Raw genomic sequence first — 22,916 nt, 5'->3', positions numbered from 1 at the left:
CGCTGTATCTGTACTATTTGTCTGGTTTCTGGCTGATCTCGGAATCGCCCTTGTGTTATCTTTTTGTACAGCAGGACTTCTGGGAAAGATATTTTCTTTTTCATCATTAGCTCAGTCTTCGAATACGAGACGGGTTGGGCTTTTCATAATGTTGTTTCATACTATTAGATGGGTTTGTGTCTATATTTCTTTTTCGTTTGAGTCCCTTGTATACATACATATGGTTGTGCTTTCGGACTTTGGATATACACTAGTATTAGTTATGGAACAGATATAACTAGGTATTACTTCTATTACTGCTATATAGTTCAGCTAGCCTTTTGACCTCGCACATGATACCCGCTCATTACTCTATGCAACTTGCCTATATATGGACTATTATGTACCAAAAAGGATATTGGAAATATGACCTATACCATCTTATAAAAAAAAGAATAAATAAAGCAAGCATTGCATTATCCGAACAGACATACACATCATAAAATCATTATTATCATCGGCAGCAGGCATCATTCGTAACCATGTAAACCAAGATTGACCAGCATAAAACATCAAGGATAAAATACTAAGGAACAATAAGATAAAAAGCGAAAGAGATAGGGAAATGTAGAAAATAAAGTTTGTCAACCCAGGAAAACCACCTAAAGCAGAAGAAATATCATAGGGTCAAGGGGATAGACAGGGATAGGTAGGATAGAATGAAACACCACACAGCAACCCGCTAGAACAGAACCTTGCTAAACTTATTCACCAGGTCCTCGAATTTATCCACGGCAGGGTCCCGCTCGGGAAGAAGACGGCCTTGCCCGTCAAAGCGGTTGGGTAGGTCGATAGTTGAGTCAGACTCTGCTCCAGAGGCTTTGTTCTGGTCTCTTTCCTCGTGGTGTCTTGGGGCTGGTGAGTGATGCTGATGGTGACTAGAACCAGGACTGGGATAGGGCGTAGGCGGATAGGGGACAGACGAGGAACGGTGGCGACATCGGTGATGGCTGTCATGATCTCGATCGCGACGGTGGTTTCTATCTCCGCGACGCGAATATGAATATGATTCAACGGTAGAGTCACTATCATCAGTCTCGTAGCCAGGATCACGTGGGGAATCCGTCAAGTCGAAAGCGACGGATTTCGAGACTTGTGGTGGTTGGCTAGTTGACCGGGGGGAGGTGGAAATGGGTGGATGTTTAGACCTGTCGATTGTGAATTAGCTTTTATTGCATTCTATTGAGTCACAGTTGTGGTTCATTGAACCCACCCTTGTGCGCATGGTTTGCATCAGGAGGTAGGGTGGAGCTGCTCACATTGTCATCAGCCCTACGCGGCCGAGGTGCGTACTGCTCGGGTCCTGGCCCGGGTCCCGGTCCTGGTCCTGGTGGTGCGGCACCATAGGCGTAAGGCTGGGGAGGGGCAGCGCCGGGTGGAGGAGGGTAGTCTGCAGGATTGTAGGAAACAGGGGTACCGCTGTTCAGGTTGTAGGTTGAGTCGCCTGGGGGCGGGGGGAAATAGTTGTTGTTGGGGTAGTAGTGGGGGTCAGCCATGGGCGGGGCACCCGGGGCCGTCTGCGGGGAAAGCGGGTATGGTTCTGGGTCATAGGATTCTTCATAAGGATCACGGTGGATGTGGTCGTCACGCTCTGATTACACCACTAGTCAGGGTGAATATTTCTCAATAGAATTTGGGGGAAGTGGAGACATACTAGAGTGTTCGCGTTCGCGCTCTTTGGACTTGCGACGCTCGTTATACTTGTGTGCAGCATACCCGAGCCCCGTTGCGCCCAGTGCGGCGCCCGCAAGGTCTCTTGAGCGGCTACGGTGCTTCCCGCTTCGTCGGCGGTGACCTTCGCGGTCAGAACCAGATGAACTACTGTAACGGGCTCGGCTGCGACTGCGGCTGCGAGTATGACGTCTGGGACCGTAGGCTTCCTGTGCATCGTAGTAAGGCGCGCCAGGCTGACCGTAGTAATGCTCAGATGGGATACTGCCTGCGACTGGATCGTTGCCGTATTCGATCAGGCCGGCCGAGTCGCGAGACGGATCGGGATAGGACTGTGACGGGGCGCGGCTGCGAGACCTTGAGCGATGGCGGCCCCGGCTCGAGCCCTCCTTTTCATCTTTGTCACTCTTATTCTTCTCATAGAGGCCGGTGGCAGCAGCAGTTGCAAGACCGGCACCCACAATGGGAAGAGCTTGTCTCAAACGACTGCGGGAGCGGGAGCGCTCACCCTTTCGAGAGCGCGAGTGGCTGCGGGCCTTTTCAACCAGGCCAGCCACGGCCGCACCGGCCAGTCCAGCGCCAGCCATGTGCTTGCGGCGCTCAGACATGCTTCGTTCACCCTGTTCTCCATCCTTCTCCGAGCGACCCCGACTAACAGCCCGAGAACGGGAGCGAGTGCGAGATCGGCCTTTGCGGTCTCCGGCCTTTGACTTGCTACGCAATGCAGCCACACCAGCAGCCACGGCCGCGGCACCAACTCCCAGCTCGAGGAGAGTCTTTGCACGAGAGTGCGAGTGAGAGCGGCTGCGACTGCGACTGCGATGACTCCGGCCATGTCTGCTGTGGCGATGGGAAGAACGGTCATCTTCAAAGGAATGAGCACGATGGCGGCTCTTGCTACGGTGGTAGTAGTCCCGAGCACGCGATGCAGCATTCACAGCGACTGCACCAAGAGCACCGGCACCAACAGTCTTACCGATACGGCTGGCGCCATGGCTGACTTCGCCATCCTTTTTGCTGTGGCTGCGGAACAACTCAGCCGCGCCAGCACCTACCAATGCACCCTCTGCCATATGGCGACGGTGGTGAGGGTGGTCATCATAATCACGGGTTTCCTTCCGGATGTAGACCATGCTGTCATCGCTGCTGTAGTCCTGATCACGATCACCGCGGCGGCGGCGACTAGTCTGGGAGACTGAATCATCAGGGCTCAGCTCACGCCGGGAGCGATGGTCGTCGTACTCGCGGACTCGGCGGTGACGGTGGTAGTAATACGGATCCTCGTCAGCCTCGGAGCGGCGCACGACATCATACTCGGATTCACGGGGACTGGTATACGAAGTGCGGGCTTCACGAATAAGTACGGGTTGCTTTTTGGTACCAATGGTGGTAGCAGTAGGGGACTGCTCCATTCGTTCAAGGGAATCCACGGACCGGGAGTGTGGACGATTGGTATAGGGATGTAGGTACTCACGATCGTAGTAATCTCTCTCGTAGCGTGTGGGTGGCTCATACTCCACCTCTCGCTCATATCGCGAGACGGTCACAGGCTCATCACGATCCGTTTTGCGCCGGATTACCAACTCGCGCTCACCACCGAAAGAATCATCATGTCTCGACATGAAGTCTCGACGGTCGTCTCGACGATCGTCTTCAGGAGAAATGACGTAACGCTTGATTGACACGGGACGGGTCTCGTCCCAGTCTCTTTCGCGGTCTCTGTAAGTGTACGACATGGGGCGTATTAAAGGCAGTGAGAAATGAGAAATGATTGAGGAATGAGTGGAGAAATAAATAATTGAAGGGCAAGAAAAAAGTAAGTTGCACAATGCAAGAAATTGAGGGGGGCGGCAGGGAAGTGGGGTGTGCAGAGAGGGCGCGATCAACAAATGGTCGAAGATTATTCTAGTAGAAGTCTCCCGGGCTGATTCTGATTGGTAACGATTGTCTCAGCCAAACAAATCAAAGCCAAGAAAATCCAGTGGGTTTTGAATAATGATTCAGGATGATGAAAGCCGTCCGCGGGTGTTCTGTAGGGCAGGGAGCGGAGTATCGGCACACGCCCAACCGGCTCAGCCTCAGACTAGAGGATCTGCAGGCAACACCGTATCGGATTCGAAAGACTCGGAGTGGAGAGTTGAAAGGCAAAGGGGTAATTTAGCGAACAATGAGGCAGCGAAGATGGGAGATGAGAAAGAGAGGATGGAAAAGGGAAAGGAAAGAGGCAGAGAGGCAGAGAGGCAGAGAGACAAAGATAAAAGACATCCACGTGAGGCTCTCTCTCTTAACCTCAGTGTTGGTACTCGTTTTGCCCGGGGGCTGTGGCGAAACACTCGAAACACTCGAAACATCGTGGCTTAGATCCAAATAATGCTGTTTGTGTTTGTGGAATTACAGTATTTTGTTTACTCACTGTTCTTTGGTTCTTCCCGTTATCAATCCATGGCGTTGTATCGACTGGCTCGGGTTGATTCCATGGTTCCTAACTTTTATATTGATACATACCTATACAGTACACATACTGTACAACATAATACTTCAATGCAGCCTCGCCTGCATTCCGAATGTCATCTGCTCTAGGGCTGTATTGACAGGTGTATCCAAGTCTAGAAGAATAGATTGGCGCTATATGCAAACAGTCATGAGAACAGTTTCCTGCAGTTTCAGCTGATAAGGGCACGAATAGATTAGCTACAATCCACATATTCTATTATAGATTAATAGATTAATCTTGATCTAAATTTTAGGTTGCCGTTTTAAAAATGACATCGTAGCGTAGGAGATTCCACTAGCCGCCCTGGAGTTGACATCATAGTACAAAGACCACCCCTGTGGATATTGTTGTATCACATCCGGGGCAATAAGAGGCGTTGAATCCAAAGCGCCCTGGTCTTTTGGTTTCTTTGTGGGAGCCCCGCGGATGACGTCAATCGCATGCGGGGCGTTTTCGGCTCACTAGGCACTAAGGCTGAGTCCACTACTTCGCCCCCCAGGTCTTGAACAAAAGATTGGTGAAGATGCGGTGAAGTAGATACTAATAACGATATAAAAGGGAAAAAAAAGGAGTAATTTAATTTAACAGAGCCTCTTTTCGTTATATACAAGAGCCAGAAAAAAAAAAGAAAAAAGAAAAACAGAATAAAGAATAAAGAATATGTAATACTAATTGCTCCCAAGTGCCAAGTTGCACTGTGTTTCCTGATACAGAGCCAGTATCACATTAAAAGCTTGCTGTTAGATGTTGAGTTAAATAGTACCAACACTGTCGAGATTCACCCCCGGGCTATTTAAATCCGAGGCAGCGCCTGTCAGATCTAGGTTTCAAAACTCCGAGGCACAGATGACGACAGGAGGTCACTCAATGCAAAAGGCAATACCAAGATGACGCCTGGTGCTTAATATGAACTTTGTCATATCCTGGACTCGTATTGCATATGTTGTGTCGGTGGCCTCAGGGTTCGTCGTTACGACGATGTTTCCTTCCAATTTCCAAGAATACATAGTAGTCGGCCGCGTATGCTGCCTCTGTCCTTAGGTATCAGCATAGGGATTTAATAAGCTGATCGACCTGCCTCAAAATGGTGTCAGGTACGATTTACGAAAGCGGCAAAAAGCATAAACCGTGCAAAAGACTTATGTATCTATGTATAACCGGATTTCCGTCTTAGTGTTGGCGATATTGTTGCAGTCCTGCTGTGCAGCTTCCCAATGAAGATATCCCTCGACCACAAATCGAAATAAGCCCCAGTACATTCCAATCTTGATCATTTAATCAGACCTACTGACCTTCTTTCCGATACCCAGAAAAACCGACTGTACAGCAAAACCACAATACACGAGGTCGAAATATTGATAGAGTCTGTATCGGGCAGAATTAAAGCTGTCATTGTCATGCAGTAGATGCAGTAGAATTGCAATTGTCCCTGTTGGGTTGTTGAAGGGCCTTTGTACACGATCAACGTAGGACGCAACACCCCAGTACTATTCTAAATCTCCGTCTTTCTAAATGCCTTAGGCACAGGCAACTTGACAGGGGTATCAGTGCGCACTGTGTCCTGAATAAGATGCTCAAACGAAGGCGAGGATCCAACACGAGGTGTGAAAGGCTCAAAGTCCCAGAGATAGCCGAGAGTGCGCAGGATCGAAGAAGCAGAGTAAGACACGACCTCGCCATCCGAGTTAGTACCCTTCTGCTCGACCTGACCCTTAGCAATCCATGGTGATATCAAGAGAGTCGGGACGCGACCACCGAGACGGTCAAAGGAGAACGTATATTCCTCGCCGGAAGGCGCGATCTCGGTGTACGTCAGGTCATCCGGGCGGGTAGCCAGCGGGGGCGGGACGTGGTCGTGGAAACCGCCAGTCTCGTCGAAGGTGAGGATCAATAGTGTCTCTTCCCACTGTGGGCTGGAGCGGACTGCGTCGTAGACATTCTTGATGAGAGTTTCGCCTTCGGAGACGAGGCCAGTTGGGTGCATGGAGTTTGTGCCCACACCGCAACAGGACGGGTCAACGAAGGAGAATTCCGGGAGCGCGCCAGCTGCCGCATCAGCGTAGAAGTTATCCAGGGGGACTGCTTTGTCGGAATTTCCGCTTGTGAAGGTCCAGTCGAAGAAGTAGGCGTCAACCATACTAGAGCTTGTGTAGTAATTCTTCCAGGTGTGGTTGGTTTCTGAGAGCTGCTGGAAGATGGAACGTTGAGTGAGACCGTGGACGCCCGGGTTGAAGGTATCATCGTTGGTGCCGTGACCGGCCGATGTGCCTGAGAGTACAAAAGCCCGGTTGGGATTTGTGGGCTATTTTACATGTTAGACATACTCATGTGCGGCGGTTATAGAGCATGTAAATTCGTTCGGACTTACACCAGGGTGGTCCGAATGCCAGTGGTTGAAGGTGAGGTAGTTCTGCACCAATGCAGTCATCACTGGCACCTCATCCTCGACATAGTAGTTGATAACCTGCTTGGCCAGATAAGCCTTATCGGCATCATCGCCATAGCTACGCAGCTGCTCATGTACAAAGCCATGCTGAGTGGGAGTGAGCTTGCCCTCAGCAATGTGAACATTGCTTGGGGCGAAAGTGCCATAGAACTCGATATTGTTTCCAGTCACCGAGTGATCAGGATCATCCAGAACAGAGTCAAAGTCCTTAGCAGAGCTGCACACATTGCCAGCTGAAGGATCAGTCAAGTTGTACGGGTTGCAGAAAGGGCCATTGTTGATAGGGTTCTCTAGCCCCTTAAGAGTCTGCCCGCCGAGTAGGTTGTCCACAGAGCGGTTTTCCATTTCCAGGATAACAACATTTTTGATCTTGCTCTTCAGATTGGCGATAGAATCCGAAGAATGAGGGGATTGTTGAGCCTTTGCATCAGCGGAGACCGCTGCCGCAAAGGTCAACAGGCCAAGAAGGGCACTGAGGTTCATTATGAATCAAGGGGACAGACTGGTCCAGGGTCTGGGTAGAGTGTTTTCTTTTGTGAGATTTGAATCAAAGGATGTAGTGTCTTATATGTTGCATTTAACCAAATATCCCTGGCATTCCTCAGAACAATCCAAATTTCCAATATCCCCTTCCACGTGTTGCTCTGGAAATCACCGCTCGATGGAGTTCTATCTACAAGCATGGGAATAGAGAGGGTAGTGATCAAGCTGCGGGGTCATATGAATTAACACTCTCACAAGGCGGGGGTGGACAACGCCAATATGAAATGCACCTGATTGCCGATTGGCGATCGTCGCATCGTCTCCATGTTCCACATGTGATTGGCTGCTTGGGATTAATTTGCAGGCACCTTGATCACGTAAAAGAGGTACCAGCAGCACAGAGTGTTGTGTTGCACGTTTTTGAGGCCGGCGGACTAGCACTTACCACGCCAAGTATTCGCACAGACTGCGAAAGTGCTAACGCGAAGAATGACCCTAGAAAACGGGGTCATGAGTTGCCTCGCCAAGTTTGGTATGTTCGCAATTCTATTCGGTCCACTTCGTGCTCTGTGGAATTCCCCGGACCACAACAAGACAACTGCCATGGGGTTTCCCACGCTAGCACTGTCTGGATAAAGTACGACTTCCACAACGCTCAACATAAAGTGTCGATCATTCTGATTGATAACATTTGATGCATCTTGAGTCAAGTATCATGCACTCTAGCGGCCGTGCAGGCAGCGAAGGCGGTGATTGGCTATCAACCTTGCACCAACCAACAACCTGAGGTAGTGAGCTGGATTAGGTTATTTTGTAGAGTCCGATGTAGTATTCGGATAATATGCAAGTGTTGCGGATACAAGTCCGTAAATATGCGGGGGTAAGTCGACCTTTAGCATATTTCCCACCAAGGATCACTCATTATATATTTACAACGTGAAGTACAAATGCCAGGCATTTTATCGAGCTATAGCAATATAATCTAACAGATATATAAAATCCAGACTACAGACTACAGACTACAGATTACGGGTTGATTATTCTCGCTAGCTGCTGATTCAAAATAGAGAGATCCAAAAATAAAGAGAAGCATAAAGCAGGGACAATATGCTTCCGAAAGAAGAAGGTGGGTTTATCACGTGTTGATTCCTTAATAATGTATTTAGTTGATGCCTGCAGATTATGCCCGCAATTTCACCATTACAAATGCCCTAGATTGATAATGATAACGTCTATACGTTTTTAAGCGTACGCTCAATCTTCTAAACCCGTCCAAACCTGAATATTTTAAAAATCCCCAAATTATTCTTGCATCGGGGTAACTGTCGATGATGCCATCTTCAAATGTCTCCGACATTAGCCCCCGCCACAAAAACAATTAATAATCATTCCTGGATTTCCAATCTAACCTCTTCCCATACTTAGTACCTTATATATATAGGTTAAAAACGTCTTTTGTTTCTAAACCGTCACATAAGAGCATACTGGTGCCGTGGAAACACATACCCTCTCATTTGAAGAGTTCAACAGCCCACCACTCCCTCGTTGCGAGGAAAGCACAACTCATCCATACGCTCAAAAGTCCCCCCCCCCAAAAAAAAAACCACTTGAATCTAAACCATCAACACATCAAACCATTACAAAAATGACGACAGCAGCATTCAGATACATCGACCGAGCTTCATACGACCCCAACGCCACAGAGCCATTCAAAAAGCCCTGGGGCAAAGTCGACGGACCAGGCCGGTCCTACAAACTCACAGAACTGGAACGCAAAGTCGAGGACCTGCGTGGCCAAGAGTCTCATTACACAACAGACAACTCCGGCTTCGCCTTATACAACTCACCCGCGAAGGAGACGGCATTCACCGACGACGCCGAAGTGCGAGCGGGGTACTACGCGGAAGTAGAAGAGCTACTCCGCAAGAAGCTACCCGGGGTGAAAAAAGTAGCCATCTTCGACCACACCATCCGGCGACGGACACCGGGCTCAGCGCGCAGTCCCGTGCAGCTGGTACACGTGGACCAAACGCCCCGAGCTGCTGAGGCGAGAGTGCGTCGCCACCTGCCCGAGGATGAAGTAGAGGAGCTGTTGAAGGGTCGATACCAGATTATCAATGTCTGGCGTCCGATTGAGAATCCGGCTTCTGATTTCCCGTTGGCGCTGATTGATTGGAGGAGTATTGCTCCTTCGGATTTTGTTAAGGTTGATCTCCTTTATCCGAAGGAGTGGCGGGAGAATGGAGAGGTAGCGCCTGATTCCGAGTCGATGCTCTCTACGGAGGGATATGAGGTCAAGGGGGAGACTTATGCTATCGCTCCTAATGAGGGACATCGTTTCTTTTACGCTAAGGATATGACGCCCGAGGAGGTCATGTTCATCAAGTGTTTTGATTCGAGGAGTCACACTATGACTGAGGGGAAGACGGATATTGCGCATGGATCGGGACATACTGCTTTTGTTGATCCGCAGACTCCTGCTGGGTCGCCTGGGAGACAGAGCATTGAAGTTAGATGTCTGGTTTTTTACGAATGAGGATAAAAGGGGGGGGGGGGGGGGTTCATGTTGCAATGATTGATGTGTTCAATTTATAATATCATGTCTTTTACGTTTCTACCTTTTATATCATCTATATTATCACTATTCATGTCCCGAGTTCATCAATGTGAGGGGCTCGGCCGACAGCCACTTATCTTTCCGATATTGCGCACTTCTTGGCCCCCAGTGTGTCATTAGAAGGCGTTTTTGATAAGTCAATCTACTAACCTTAGAAATCTACGTAAAAGCTCTGTTGAATCTGGGAAAGATACTCGTATTACCAACTAACCCGGTCTTGGCAGGATTATGTCTGCGAACTCCATCTGTGAGTCACGGAACATCCCTATATTAAATCTTCATGTTTGAGACCTCTCTTTTGTTGGCTCTTCATCTCCAATACAAACTTCGCATATACCGAGGTATCCTTCCATTTTCTCATCCTTACATCAAGACCGCCTAAAAAGGTGGCTAAATAGTGAGCCCTAACACCAATTACCCCTCATACTCTCCCCGCGAACATACTAACATCTATCCCAGGATTCAAAAATGTCCTCACCAATATCAGAAATACGAAAGCAACCCAAGACCTGGACAAAGGGAGAATACCTAGTCTCAACCGACACGTCCCTAATCCCCATCCAAACCCTAAACACCTGGTACGCGGGCGAAGAATTCTACTGGGCAAAGCCAATGCCAGAGCTCGCATTGCGCGAAACAATACAAAACTCCCTCTGCTTCGGGCTATACCACAACCCAATCCAGTCAGACAAGTCACCAGAGAACCACACCTCAAACTCCACACTCGAATTCGTCGGTTTCGCCCGCTGCGTAACAGACTACACAACATTCCTCTTCCTGACAGACGTCTTTGTCCTGTCCTCGCTTCAGGGTCTCGGTCTGGGAACATGGCTTGTAACCTGCGTACAGGAGGTTATCGAGACGATGCCTTATCTGCGGAGATCGCTGCTTCTTACTGGGGATTGGAAGCGGTCGGTGCCGTTTTATGAGAAGGTTATGGATATGAAGCTTATGTTATGTAATCCTCCGGTTGATGGGAAGGATGCGGTGGGCTTTGCTGTTATGCAGCGGAAGTCTTGGGGGGCTCCTGAGTTTGGAGAAATGCCCTAGATATGACCCACGGGGTTTAGAAGGGTTATTTTAGAAAGACCATCGCATCATCAATATAATTGTTGTTGTGGATAGAGGTAGATAATTGATTTAAAAGACACACTTTTCGTTTCCATCTGTTCATTGCTCATATCACTCATGACCAAACATTATAAGAAAGTAGATAATAAGTCTCCCAAACTACCAATTCATGTATGCTCCACGCCAAAACCCTGGCTCCTAGCTCCTAGCTCCTAGCCCCAAACCCTGATCCCTGGAATTCAAATGGTCATAAAGAAATCATCCCGTCATATCGCATCTCTAATCGAACCCATAACCCCCATTTGTAGGCCCCAACGAATCCCACGGAACAGAAGTCGGCCCAATCCAATTCTGCGGATGCATCGGCCCGAAGCTAGAATGCATGGTGTGTTCACTGGAAGTCGATGTGATAGTCGGCTCCGGCGATCCAGATTGCGAGTGCGAGATGGCATAGTTATCCTGCATTGTCATCCCGGGGGAGAGGTTTGACATTGAGAGTGGGATTTGTATGCTTGGTAGGAGGTGATTGTGGGACTGGGATTGGATATTGGCTTGGTTTTGTTGGTGCTGAACTTGGGCCTGGACTTGAGCCTGGACCTGGGCTTGGGCTTGAAGGTGGGATTGAGAGTGGGTGGGTGATTGAGGGTTGTATTTTGTTGACGCAACGTCGCTGGTTTGTATGTTAGCCACGGGGGGAACTAGGTAAAGAGTGGGGTGTAACTTGAACATACATCATTTGTCGAATTATGGGGACGGCCTTGCTGCAGAAAACACTGCGGACTGAGAGCGAGGCGAACATGTCTAGTGCTCGATCGAGGATGTCTTTGATCTCTTCGTACTCGGACTGGCCCTCGGGGATGAGCAGAATGACGGCTAATGTGACTGCGGCGTGGAACGCATGGAAACTGCCTAGACCGCTGGTGTACCATTTGTAGGGTTTGAACGATGGTGTTTCGAGGAGCGTTTCAAAGATGGAAAGTGAAGCCTTGGCGGAAGCGATGCACTTTGCCCTTGTAGAGCAAGTTTCAGGTGTAATCTCGCCTTGTAGGTAGCGGCAGAGACTTGGCCGGAGGAGAAGGAGAAGAAGTTGATGGATCTGACTGTAGAGGATGTGGTGGTTGGCTTGGTGTTGAATGAGTAGGGGGTTATTCGTATCGAGAGCATAGCGGGCCTCGACCATTTCACGGACGGATATGATTTCCGCTTCGAGGTGTGAGGTGGTGAATCGGGATGTACTTGGGTAGCTAAATATTGTTTCACAAATCTTCGAGGAGATTTTGTATAGTCGGAAATTCAAAAGGAGGTAGGTCATCTGTGTTGGGCGAGGGAATGTTGGAGCCGGTCTTTTCAAGCTTGGGCTGGTGAGTAGGTCAACGTCGTCAATGTCTGCGGGCATTTTCACGTCTAGCGTTAGACTCTGCTGGTCGAGACTCCCAAATGCTGTGTTTTGGATGGTGTACAGCATCATCAATCCGGCCCAGACTCGTCGTCGCTCTTCTCGCTCGATTGGCCCAAGAGCAAACCGCTCTGGGTCCAAATGGCAACCCATTGATATTGCAACATGATGTGTGAATCCTAGTAATGTCCAGATTGGTAGACCGCGGTGAACTCGGGCGTAATTGATCAGAACTAAAGCTTGTAATGAGTTGATCGAATGTCGGGACATCACCCCATCGGCAGCGAGGCACCGTAACGCGGCAGATCGATACCGTGCTGACAGCACTTTGATATTTCGGCTAACCGTCCTCTCTCGCCCCAGATCAGACAGCAAGGGATGGTCATCATCGAGTGCGCTCACAGCGATTGCTAGAATGGCGAATAGCAAAGCTAGCCATGATGTCGACACACTTCCGGGATCATGACAGAAATGCTGATACTCGGCTTCGAACGTCAGGTCGTGAAGAATATGAAAAACCTAACCTATTGTCAGCTAGCGTCCCCCTATTTCTTTCCACATAACATACCGAGGAGAAGACCTGAAAATAGACATCCTTGAGAGTATCACAATACCGGCCCGGCGGCAGAATTGACAACAGCTCAGCACGCGAGATACTCCCATTCCTAGCCAACGGGATTTGCAAATCATCATCATCTTCCGCGAGATCGGAATCTGAATTCGGCAAACAGTCCGCAGCGGGACTCTTCGCCACTAACGACTCCCACTGCGAAGCCAATGGCACATAGCGCACATGACCCGAAGAAGAAGTATGAAGAGTGCCAACATTATCCAACATGGGGCCGAGGGAGTCCCATGTCTCAGGTTCGGAGAAACTACCGGCTGCACTGGTCCCACCTAGTGGCGAGACCGCGCCACCAGTGGGTGTGCCAGCATGCGAGCTCATTTGCTTCTGGAGCAAGCCTTCCAGGTTCCGAATTCGTGCTAGCAGTTCGTTTTGCACTGCGCTGTCGCCGGGTGAGGATTGCTCAGCTGAAAGCCGCGGTTGGCCGAGATAGATGCAGTCTTCGGCACCTAGACCGCGGCGCACGCATGTTTGACATGGCCGTCCGTCGCGCGAGCATCTGATCTTTCGTGTTCGACAGGCCTGGCAGCTGATAGGGAGGCGCTTGCCTGTTGAACGGGATGAGGCCATAGATGGGATGGAGGTCGAGGTTGCACTGAATTGGAGCGGCGCATTCACCTCCTCGTTCTGAGGGGTGGAGAAGTAGCGAGAGGATTGTCGAGTGGGGAGGAGATGCTTCTTGGGAAAATCGAACGGCCGGTTTCAAAAAGGGGTACTCGATGTATGTTTCGGGTATGGATGGGTTTGTCGTCGGATCATGGGCCTATAAAAAAATCGAAGTGAGAACCCACATTGGATGAGCGGGGATATTGACGTTCTCAAAGTTAAAATAAGGAGGGGACTGTCGAAGTCTTCTATAGTTCAGGCCGATTCAATTTATAATAGGAGGCAACCTCATTTCTGGCACATGGGGTTGCGTCAATCGGAGCAAAATATTAGCGGCATACTTATTTGCCCCTGTGTTGACGATGGTCCGAAATAAAATCATAAAACATAATTATTGAAATGGTCTAGGGGTTAACAGCCCTGAAGGTGACAACATTCTTGATACGGGGAGCCCGATGCATGAAAAGTGCTTCTAGAAGGGTGGAAATGGGTCCTCGGGATCCTGGGCGATCAAAAAGTTTAGCGGAGATGAACGTCCCCGATGCTACTAAACAGAATATAGTATAGACTGTAACAGATCACTGGAATTGTTTAATCCTATTAGGGCTTTGATACACCTCGAATCCATGGTTTTCATCGTTGCTCGGGCCTCCCCATCTCGACCCGTTAGGGAACACCCAACATCCTTTAGGACCGAAGAAACTGCGAATATACTACGGTGTGTATGTTTTGCCTTTTTTTTTTTTTTCTCTTTTTTTTCCTACTGATGTAAGTGGAGAGAGTGTGCCACACCAACACGTAGACTATAGGGATAATTTGATGTTAAAAGCCGAGTTGCCGGTTGCCACACTAGATGTGGCTAAGCCACACAGGTTTGCCGATCATTGCCCCCTTGCTTCAGCTTTTCCGTAATGAACTGCCCAAATAGGACAATTACTGATTAGCGTGGTTTCCCTCAGCCACATGCGCCATGACAACAAACCTTGGAATCCCTCCCCCTGTCTCCTGGTCGATGATGATCTACTTAGAAATAACCCTGGACTCCATAAACGTGAAAATTCTGATTAAGTTTTCAGCCGGAGATGTCAATGTCAGTTCCATGTCAGAGCTTGGAATTGTTTATTTTTCTTAATTTCTATAGAACGGAGACCCCGGTTCGCTTAGGACATTTGTGAATTTAATTATAATCAGATCTATCAATATAAAATATTCCACTGATATAAGGTAAACCGTAGATCATGAGATACTGAAATAAGAAAATACTAAATACTAGAATAGTATAGAGACACTGCTCCCCAATTCATATTTCCATCGTGTGAACGATCGTCTCTGTGGGCTCGGACCCTTCAGGGCTCGTGTTCCTGGCTCTCGGGAATCCGGGAGTTTTTAACGTTGAACTAGTTAAAACTGCCTGGATGGCTCCGAGGTAAACCCGAGGGAACTGCTGAAAAAAAAAATTTCCAGAGATTTTGAATGAAAAAAAAAAAGAAATCCAAGAATGGGAGGCCAAAAATTTATGTATCAAAAGTACGTGGCAAATAGTCTCCCAATTTCAGGAGAATCCAGGGGGGGAGACGACTTGTTCCAAATAATCGCACGTGGATCAACACGCTCCCCCAGGTTGTGGTAGCTTTGATGATCATCGGTAGAGATCATCCGGCGTGTGGCGATAAAGTTTCAAAGGCAATATGCAAATGCTGACCAGGAAGGGTTAGATAGCTATGGAGTATACGGAGTATCGCAGGATGATAGAGTCTACGAAGTAGTCGATATTCTACTATTGCCTCAAACGGGGAATTACTTCGTACACGTCTAATCTGGACTGTTCTAGTTCCCCATGCTTGTCTGGTGGGGAACCCAGGGCTGAAATGGGGGCAAAACACGAGCTGCGTTCCCTGGTTTCTATACTGCTTTAATTTAAATGCTTCAGCCTAATACTCATGCAGCTTAACAACCGCTTGTTTTAGTTCGTGGCTTCGGTAGTTCTGGGGCAAATTAAAAAAAGCCATTTTAACCTCTAGTCAAAAGAAGGGGGGTTGGATAGTGTGCAATCTCACAGTTCCTTGGAGTCTACAACGCGGTGAAGTATGAATACATGTACACTTCTACTATGTAATATTAAGTTGAAATTGCATTTGTATAAGCACTTGGTTAAGTTAATCCCCATAAAGCCCTGCCAAGGTAGGAAGTTCAAACTGCATTTGTTGTTCCATGGGCCGATTCAATGTGCTGCGTGTCACCAACCACACTAACCGCACGTTTAGCTCCCTCATCCTGATCCACGACCCGGTCACCGAATGCAGCAGCCACTTCTTCAAGGGTCTTTTGTTTAGTTTCCCTAAACAAGGTTAGCTCGATTCTTTTTATATATCTGTCTCATCTCCGATGAAACAAATAAAACGGAAATAGACCAGCGACTTACGGGAAGTAAAAGTAAGCGATCACCAAGAAGAATGCAGAGCATACTACAAAGACGTAGTAGTAGTTCTCGTGGATGTTCGCAAAAGCACTGGGTCCAGCCTCGGTGACTGTTTTGGGTAAAGGGGTTAGCAATCGCAGATACGGAAGCACTATCTTTCATAATAATGAATGGTAAACATACTGCCAACGTTAACGATGAAGTGAGATGCGGCGGCAAGACCCATCACCTTGCTGCGGAGAGCAATAGGAAGAACCTCAGCGCCATACAGCCATGTAGTACTGTTGAGCATGCCATCTAAAAAGACCCCCAGAGTTAGCGATGATTTCTTGCAGCGCTAGTCCGAATCCGTACAATAGCAAACCACAAAGAGGTAGATTCCAAGAATCGCGAAACCCTTTCCGACACGGTTGTCTGTATGCTGGAACTGCCTCTGCATCACCGCGGCATAAATTTCGATCAGGACAATACCAGCCAATCCGGTGATCAGCATCCTGTGGGGGTTAGCGGCAGGCATGAAATGGCAACCCGGAGGATCTACTTACTTCCGACGTCCCCATTGATCGGTCATGTACATTGTAGTGATCGAGTTAGACAAAAAGGCGACGGTACCGTAGACTGCAGCCAAAGCAAGGATCGAGTGTGATCCGATTCCAAGGCCCTTGTATAGAATAGCTGGGAGATGTATTAGCATTCCAATAATTCCAAACCCGGCACTCGCCAAAACTCACTCTGATAATACTGAATGACATTGACACCCGTCAAGCTCGTCATCGTCTGCACAGCAATAGACCTAAACATCCAAGTCAGTTCCCAAACACACAACCCAACAAGAAAGAAAAAAATAAGAAACTCACACAAGCACCCGATGTCTAAACAGTTTAAAGATCTCCCGGTAAGAAGTCATTTCCCTCTCCATCTCATACTCAATCTGCGCTTTCATAAGCCCAAACTCCTCCTCCATCTCCTGGAGCGGAAGCCCACGCCGAATACGCGCAAACTCGCTGCGCGCCAGGTCAATCTTCCCATGACGAATCAGCTGGCGCGGCGAATTAGGCATGAAAGTCGCAAGGCCAATGAACATGATAATTCCCCATGGAATCTGGATGCCCAAAGGCAGACGCCATTGAATGGGGCCATAGGGTGCGTAGCTGCAAGCGTAGCCGACCCAGTTCGACATCATTGTTCCGAATGAGATGCCACAGCCGGAGATTCCACCGATCAGACCGCGGAATTTTGGGTCCGAGATTTCGCTCAGGTAGATTGGGACTGTTGCGACCATTCCACTTCAATTATTTAGCCGGTTTGTATGTAAGTTTGGTGGAGAGTATGGCTTACCCTACTGCGAAGCCAGCTAGCACGCGGCCGGCGAGGAACATGCCGATGTTGACGGAGGCGGTTTGGATGACGGTGCCGATTGTCACGATTATGCACATCATTTGCATGAAGCGGATGCGGCCGAGGCGGTCGCCGATGAATGTTTGTGTTAAGGCGCCGACGGCTTCGCCGGCGATATACACGGCCACAACCTAGAATGGTCAGTTTCTGGGTCTTGTTTGTCGGACTGGCCGTTAAATGGCGGGTTGGCTGGACATACAGCTCCTGTGACGCCATTTGATGGCTTTTGCATATAATCAATCCAGCTTTGGTGGGCAATTGCTAGTCAATCGTTAAGTTGAATCACGGATGTGGAATTTGTGGATAATTGGAACTCACTAGTCGTGGCAATGCCAGTATCGAATCCCTATTCAATGGTTAGAGCCAGCTTCGCATAGCACACGGTCCAAGATCAAATGATCTCGGAAGAAGAAATCAACCTACAAACAAGAATGTGCCTATAGCAGCAAAGAAAGCTATACTCAATGGATACCACATTGCCATCTTGGATGATTCTTGATTCTCTGCAGAATCTGATAGGGATAATAAGAAATAAAGAGAATAACACAGATCAAGAACTAAAAACAAGAGCTACCCTGGTATATTATTATATCAGCTAGTCTCTCACAGAAACAAGCCGGGCAACGTCCGATGGGCCGAGGATGCGTCACACAGCAGAGAGACAAGGGATAGACGACACAGGCGCCCATTGTCGGAGGAGGGCCGACAGACCAATTCCTGGGGAAGCGGGGGAACTGGGGTAGGGCATAGATACGAGAGGTCTCCACTAAAAGAAATCAACGCGGTCATTAGGATGTTTATGAGCCGTTTAGCCTCGTAAGATAGGAAGATGGCTGGTTCAAGGCTCTCCTATGGTCCCCCGGAATGCGGGGTCGGTGTCCTGGGTAGGTCATTCGGCAAGGATCCGCGTCTTCATATCATGTTCTTTCGGTTTTGGTATAAGGACTCCTTTCCATGTTTTACTTGGACCAATAATGAATGAAATTCATTCTGCTGAGAACCGGGTTACCATTTGGGGACGTCTTGGCATTGACTTCACCCCCACGCTCGTCATCTCGCCTTGGTCCTGTTGTGCCCTGATAATATATTTGCTTCTTTTTGAAATATCTGTGGATTGAAATGTGGTGGGTGTACAAAGTACCTAGGAGCAGAATATCATATGTCTCTAGGGAGGTCCTTGTCGGGCACTCGGAGAGACCCCGATGATTGTATCAAAAGTTAGACCAGAGTATGATGTAGTCCATTTGTGGCTGACGGCTTCTAAATATTTTTTTGATGAGCCGTCACTAAGTTGACAGCCTCGGGGGTAAATGAAGCGAGGTATGAGACGTCGGTAGCTCAGACGAAACACTCCACCGGTAATAGTGGACCTATCTAGAGGATGTGTAGGAAATCTTGGCAAGTCCTGAGGCACATGTCCCATACATGAATGAAAAGCCCAAGAGCACAATGGATAGCAAGACGTGAGATCAACATGTCACTACGATAATGAGACAGCTAGTAGCAGCTCTACTGTGAAGCAAGAATAATCATTCGACAACTCATAATCCGGTAGTCATAGATGGTGTTTTTGAATAGATGAATTCCTATTTCATTTTTCCATTGCCAATGTCATATATGCTCCGCAAAAACAGCGAAGCACTTTGTGCAATGCAGGAAACCCAGAAGCCGAACAAGGAAATTGAACAATCTAGAAAACAAGGGCAGCACCCTTGGTCTTCTTGTCACCACTGTAAAGAAAAGAGATACGTCAGTACTGCATAGCAAGTAGAACAATGTGCAGATGCAACATACCCCAACTCGAAGTGCTTGCAGCGCTTCAGGGCGAGCTGCTTCTTGGCCTTGCAAGCAGTGCACTCGAGACGCAGGACGACCTTCTTGGTGGTCTTGGCCTTCTTGTGGAAGACGGGCTTGGTCTGACCACCGTAACCACTCTGCTTCCGGTCGTAACGGCGCTTACCCTGGGCGAAGAGGGAGGCCTAAATCGTAAGGAGAATATAATCAGCAATGGCTCACGACTACCATCCCGGTGTCGAGGGCACTAACCTTGCCAGCCTTGTACTGGGTGACCTTGTGCTGTTGGTGCTTGTGGCACTCCTTGGACTTGCAGTACGTCCGGCGGGTTTTGGGAATGTTGACCTGTGCGGAGAGATGTCATGAGCTTTTGTTTTTTTGGTCTGATTGTGCGAATAAGATCAATGTCAATGTGGTTCGTGCCCCGAAGTCCGATTCGAAATTAGTGCGGTTGCAAAGAGATCGGTCGTGTTGTCCCGCTCGTGGTTTTCATGGGGCAGAAATTGTGGTTGAATATCCACGATCCACAAGGATCGTGGGGTGCATCCATTGTGGTCTGCTTTTCGAATCCTCGATTTCGTCACCAAGTGTTGGTATTGCAGGTTTCGCCACTCATTCCCTCTTCAATGCCGACTTTCATATTGCACGCTGCGAGAATCCGGTGAAAAACAGACGGTTGGGTGGTTCATATTGTGGTGATTCGCGACGGTCGGCGGATTTAACGATTTCGAGGTCGGCCGCACAGTGGGCATCACACAATCTCTCCACGACTCGAGGAATTTCGAATGGCCGGGGCTTGCAGAACACTTTGACATATCTCGTAGGGTGATATCCTTACCATTTTGACTGACTTGGCCGGATAGCTGGGTGGTGGTCGTTGGATTGTCGCTTGTCGGAGGAGAGCAAGTGCGATTGTTGGGTTGTGGGATTTCACTCGCTTAGGCCCTATCGGGTGGGCGCTAACCTTTTTAGGAGTCGCCAAGAAGATGATGCTGAGTCATTCATAAATTTTGTGCCTGAGGCATTATTGACATCACTGATCTCTGGAAGTATTTGGAGTCGATTCTCAGTCCATATCTTGTATTCTGCTATATAAATCCTTCCCCAAGTATAATACTATCCCCTACTCCATACCATGTCCGGCCTTTCATCAATTCCAACCCTTTTTCATGACCTATCACCCACTGTCCTTGAGATGGGTCCCCTAATCTCCACCACACATTTGAGCGGAGTTCATGATTGAGATCCTCGATCTTATCAATAAGACCCAATGCTTTCTTTTCGAATTCCTTTGGGGAATCTGACTCTCCTTCTTTGGTGCCACTAAACGCAATAAAGCGCGCAATGGTGATATGCGCAGAAGGAACGGTATACCTAGCCGCGATTGGACAGCCAGATTGAGTCACAATGTTGTAGAGATCACTCCGCAGATGGTGATACGTAAACTGATCATCTTTTCCACTGTACACACTGCAACCTTCCTCGCCAGCCGCGGGAACAAAGCTCAGGGCTATAGCAGAAGTGTCGTAGCTGATTACTGGCTTGACCAGCCGGGCACGGTGGGTGAGAGTGTAGTTTGCCAGCTCTGCTACGGATCCAGTCATCTCAAGAGAAGAGGTGATTTCATCGATTTCAGGTCCTGTTAGTGATGACCTGATCTCGAGCGTGGTCATGTGCAGATGATGCGGGGGTACGAGCCAGAGACCTATATTGTAGAATCACGGTTAGTAGAGTCTCTCCGCAGTCTCCACAGATAAGTATAGCACACACCAGGACCAATCAAGGGACCAATCTCCTGCTGGATCTTGTAGACCAAGTTCCGAATATGCTGTGGCGGGCGTGCCCAAAAGGCAAGATTATGTCTCGTGTCGACGAAGTCTGTCAACCCCTTCTCTGCCTCGAGGACTTTGGACAGGATCTGATCTTCTTTCCATTTGCAAAATCCGGGTTGGCAGATTTGGTTTCTGAAAAGAGCATTTCTATTGCTTCTATGATCCTCATAGGCAATTTGCAATTGTTGCTGCATGGTACTCTTAGCATTTTGGTTGTTCACAATTAATGCCCCAAGCTTACCGGGTCATTTTCAGAACGAGTGATCAATTGCTGAAACTGATTCTCACCTGTTACATGCACAGATTCATTTGCCATGTTGTTTGAGGTCCGACTCCAATTGACTAGTGATTCTAGTTTGGGTCAAGGGTTCCAGCGGGGTAGATGGGGTAAAAATGCATGCAAGTGAGAAAGGATTTATACTATTTACTTTCTAGCTATAAAGCAGTAATAGTAGACAGAAACATGATTATAGTAATTAGATCAATCATTAGTCAAAAAGTAGCTTTTTTTCATTTCTCAATTGTTCCAAAATATTAACTATACTGCAAGTCGTTCATTATATATTGCTGAACCGTAAAGGATAACTCATTTTGAAAAATGGTGTTTCGGGGGCTTATTGCTTGAATTAAGACAACAACAACCCAGCAATATATCTCATCTTACTTCTAAACTCTTAATTATGTTGTTCCCCATACTACATTGTGTACATCATCGCAAGTGAAAGTGAGGCTCCAACGCGATCAGGCAATAAGGCCACAGGCCCCCACCAAAACCCCGCCGGGCTCACATCTTCTCTCCAAACAACTCATTGACAAGAGCTGTACCTCCAAGTACATTTCAGCCGACCCATACATTGCTCCTTACTACTATTGAAACCACTGAAAAAGCCACCGTCGCTTCAATATGCTGATCAAGTGCGTTTCTCAGCTCCAACATGACCCCGTCCCCATTGCATCATCACATGGCCCAGAACTGGAAAAGGTCACACTAGAGCCGAAAGCTGACATTCCGCGTGCTAACAGGGTCCGAACACTCACTGGAAAGGAGATCGAGCTCGACATCGAGCCTGACTATAAGGTAAACCACCCGCCAGCCTTGATGCGTTTCCGGCTCCTCCCCGCACGGAATCACTCTACCCTTCGACCGAAACCACATCCACAAGCCACGCTATATCCACGTTCTTTGAATGCACTTATACTAATATGGGCGGTTCTTATAGGTTTCTCGGATAAAGGAGCGTGTCGAGGAGAAGGAGGGAATTCCTCCTGTCCAGCAACGACTGATCTTCGGCGGCAAGCAGATGTAAGAAACCACTCCCTGGGTTATTTCCGTTACCTTTACATCATCAAAAACAAATCTAAGATAATAACTTTCCACCAACAGGGCGGACGACAAGACAGCGTCAGAATATAACCTCGAAGGTGGCGCCACGCTCCATCTCGTGCTTGCTCTGCGTGGAGGATGCGCTGCGATGTCGATGTAAACGCCTTTTGTCATTTTTAGATACCATATTTCTGCAGCAATGTGAATCAGTTGAGGAACACTAGTGTTTGCCCACCCCTCATTCCATTTCGTGGATTCGAGCTGCAAGGACAGCAGAGCAATGGAATTTGAGATTAAATGGAGAGGCAATATGCATACTGGGTGTTCTGGATTGAATCGTCTGAATTTTATTTGGGTCCTTTTTTTCCCCTCAAGGACATGAGCTGCTTTGGACTGGCTTGGTTTTGCTATGCCTTTCCCGACTCTACTTCCGGGATTTGGATGTTGCGTATGTCTACTTTAATGTAGTTAAGCGTGCAGTCCCGCAGGATGTAATGCGAGTACCGCTGAGTGCATTTTGGGATGAAGCACCGAGAGATGGTTGTAACATACTAACCCAGCCTAGCTGACTAAGTTTCGAACGCTATACATGCGACGACCTTGGATAAAGTTTAGGCCACAAGCTTGAAGACCTGACCGGCAGTCTTGGTTGCACTGTCCGGAATAGTCAGAGCTTGAGAAGGTTGGAGCATATAGGTATT

General features: G+C 48.3%; 8 protein-coding genes across 8 annotated transcripts; 3 read left to right on the top strand and 5 right to left on the bottom strand.

Annotated features, from left to right (window-relative positions):
- Positions 1 to 721: 721 nt before the first annotated feature.
- Positions 722 to 3,446, bottom strand: N7537_002531 (DUF3824 domain-containing protein; the record flags this gene model as incomplete). Its single annotated transcript, XM_056893589.1, has 4 exons — positions 722 to 1,187; positions 1,231 to 1,630; positions 1,694 to 3,058; positions 3,185 to 3,446. 4 exons carry the CDS (start codon positions 3,444 to 3,446, stop codon positions 722 to 724), a joined length of 2,493 nt encoding a protein of 830 aa, XP_056758584.1.
- Positions 3,447 to 5,696: 2,250 nt separating this feature from the next.
- Positions 5,697 to 7,133, bottom strand: N7537_002530 (phosphoesterase superfamily protein; the record flags this gene model as incomplete). The annotated part of the gene is made up of 2 exons (XM_056893588.1): positions 5,697 to 6,506; positions 6,573 to 7,133. The coding sequence occupies 2 exons, from the start codon at positions 7,131 to 7,133 to the stop codon at positions 5,697 to 5,699; spliced, it is 1,371 nt and encodes a 456-aa protein (XP_056758583.1).
- A 1,645-nt stretch (positions 7,134 to 8,778) lies between these two features.
- N7537_002529 (uncharacterized protein) lies at positions 8,779 to 9,669 on the top strand (the record flags this gene model as incomplete). Its single annotated transcript, XM_056893587.1, has 1 exon — positions 8,779 to 9,669. One exon carries the CDS (start codon positions 8,779 to 8,781, stop codon positions 9,667 to 9,669), a length of 891 nt encoding a protein of 296 aa, XP_056758582.1.
- A 549-nt stretch (positions 9,670 to 10,218) lies between these two features.
- On the top strand, positions 10,219 to 10,800 carry N7537_002528 (GNAT family N-acetyltransferase; the record flags this gene model as incomplete). The annotated part of the gene is made up of 1 exon (XM_056893586.1): positions 10,219 to 10,800. The coding sequence occupies one exon, from the start codon at positions 10,219 to 10,221 to the stop codon at positions 10,798 to 10,800; it is 582 nt and encodes a 193-aa protein (XP_056758581.1).
- Positions 10,801 to 11,100: 300 nt separating this feature from the next.
- N7537_002527 (Zn(II)2Cys6 transcription factor) lies at positions 11,101 to 13,412 on the bottom strand (the record flags this gene model as incomplete). The annotated part of the gene is made up of 3 exons (XM_056893585.1): positions 11,101 to 11,491; positions 11,553 to 12,736; positions 12,786 to 13,412. 3 exons carry the CDS (start codon positions 13,410 to 13,412, stop codon positions 11,101 to 11,103), a joined length of 2,202 nt encoding a protein of 733 aa, XP_056758580.1.
- Positions 13,413 to 15,638: 2,226 nt separating this feature from the next.
- On the bottom strand, positions 15,639 to 17,748 carry hxt8 (uncharacterized protein; the record flags this gene model as incomplete). Its single annotated transcript, XM_056893584.1, has 11 exons — positions 15,639 to 15,786; positions 15,871 to 15,976; positions 16,051 to 16,164; positions 16,222 to 16,361; positions 16,413 to 16,542; positions 16,599 to 16,660; positions 16,725 to 17,153; positions 17,206 to 17,396; positions 17,465 to 17,526; positions 17,584 to 17,611; positions 17,689 to 17,748. 11 exons carry the CDS (start codon positions 17,746 to 17,748, stop codon positions 15,639 to 15,641), a joined length of 1,470 nt encoding a protein of 489 aa, XP_056758579.1.
- A 1,207-nt stretch (positions 17,749 to 18,955) lies between these two features.
- On the bottom strand, positions 18,956 to 21,207 carry N7537_002525 (60S ribosomal eL42 domain-containing protein; the record flags this gene model as incomplete). Its single annotated transcript, XM_056893583.1, has 7 exons — positions 18,956 to 18,995; positions 19,060 to 19,244; positions 19,312 to 19,404; positions 19,898 to 20,051; positions 20,194 to 20,764; positions 20,830 to 21,079; positions 21,133 to 21,207. The coding sequence occupies 7 exons, from the start codon at positions 21,205 to 21,207 to the stop codon at positions 18,956 to 18,958; spliced, it is 1,368 nt and encodes a 455-aa protein (XP_056758578.1).
- A 588-nt stretch (positions 21,208 to 21,795) lies between these two features.
- On the top strand, positions 21,796 to 22,375 carry N7537_002524 (NEDD8 family protein RUB1; the record flags this gene model as incomplete). The annotated part of the gene is made up of 3 exons (XM_056893582.1): positions 21,796 to 21,969; positions 22,112 to 22,194; positions 22,276 to 22,375. 3 exons carry the CDS (start codon positions 21,796 to 21,798, stop codon positions 22,373 to 22,375), a joined length of 357 nt encoding a protein of 118 aa, XP_056758577.1.
- Positions 22,376 to 22,916: the final 541 nt, after the last annotated feature.

Source organism: Penicillium hordei (assembly GCF_028827395.1).
Source record: "Penicillium hordei strain IBT 12815 chromosome Unknown utg000001l_segment0_segment0, whole genome shotgun sequence".
NCBI lineage: Eukaryota > Fungi > Ascomycota > Eurotiomycetes > Eurotiales > Aspergillaceae > Penicillium > Penicillium hordei.
This window is presented reverse-complemented; position numbering and strand designations above follow the sequence as displayed.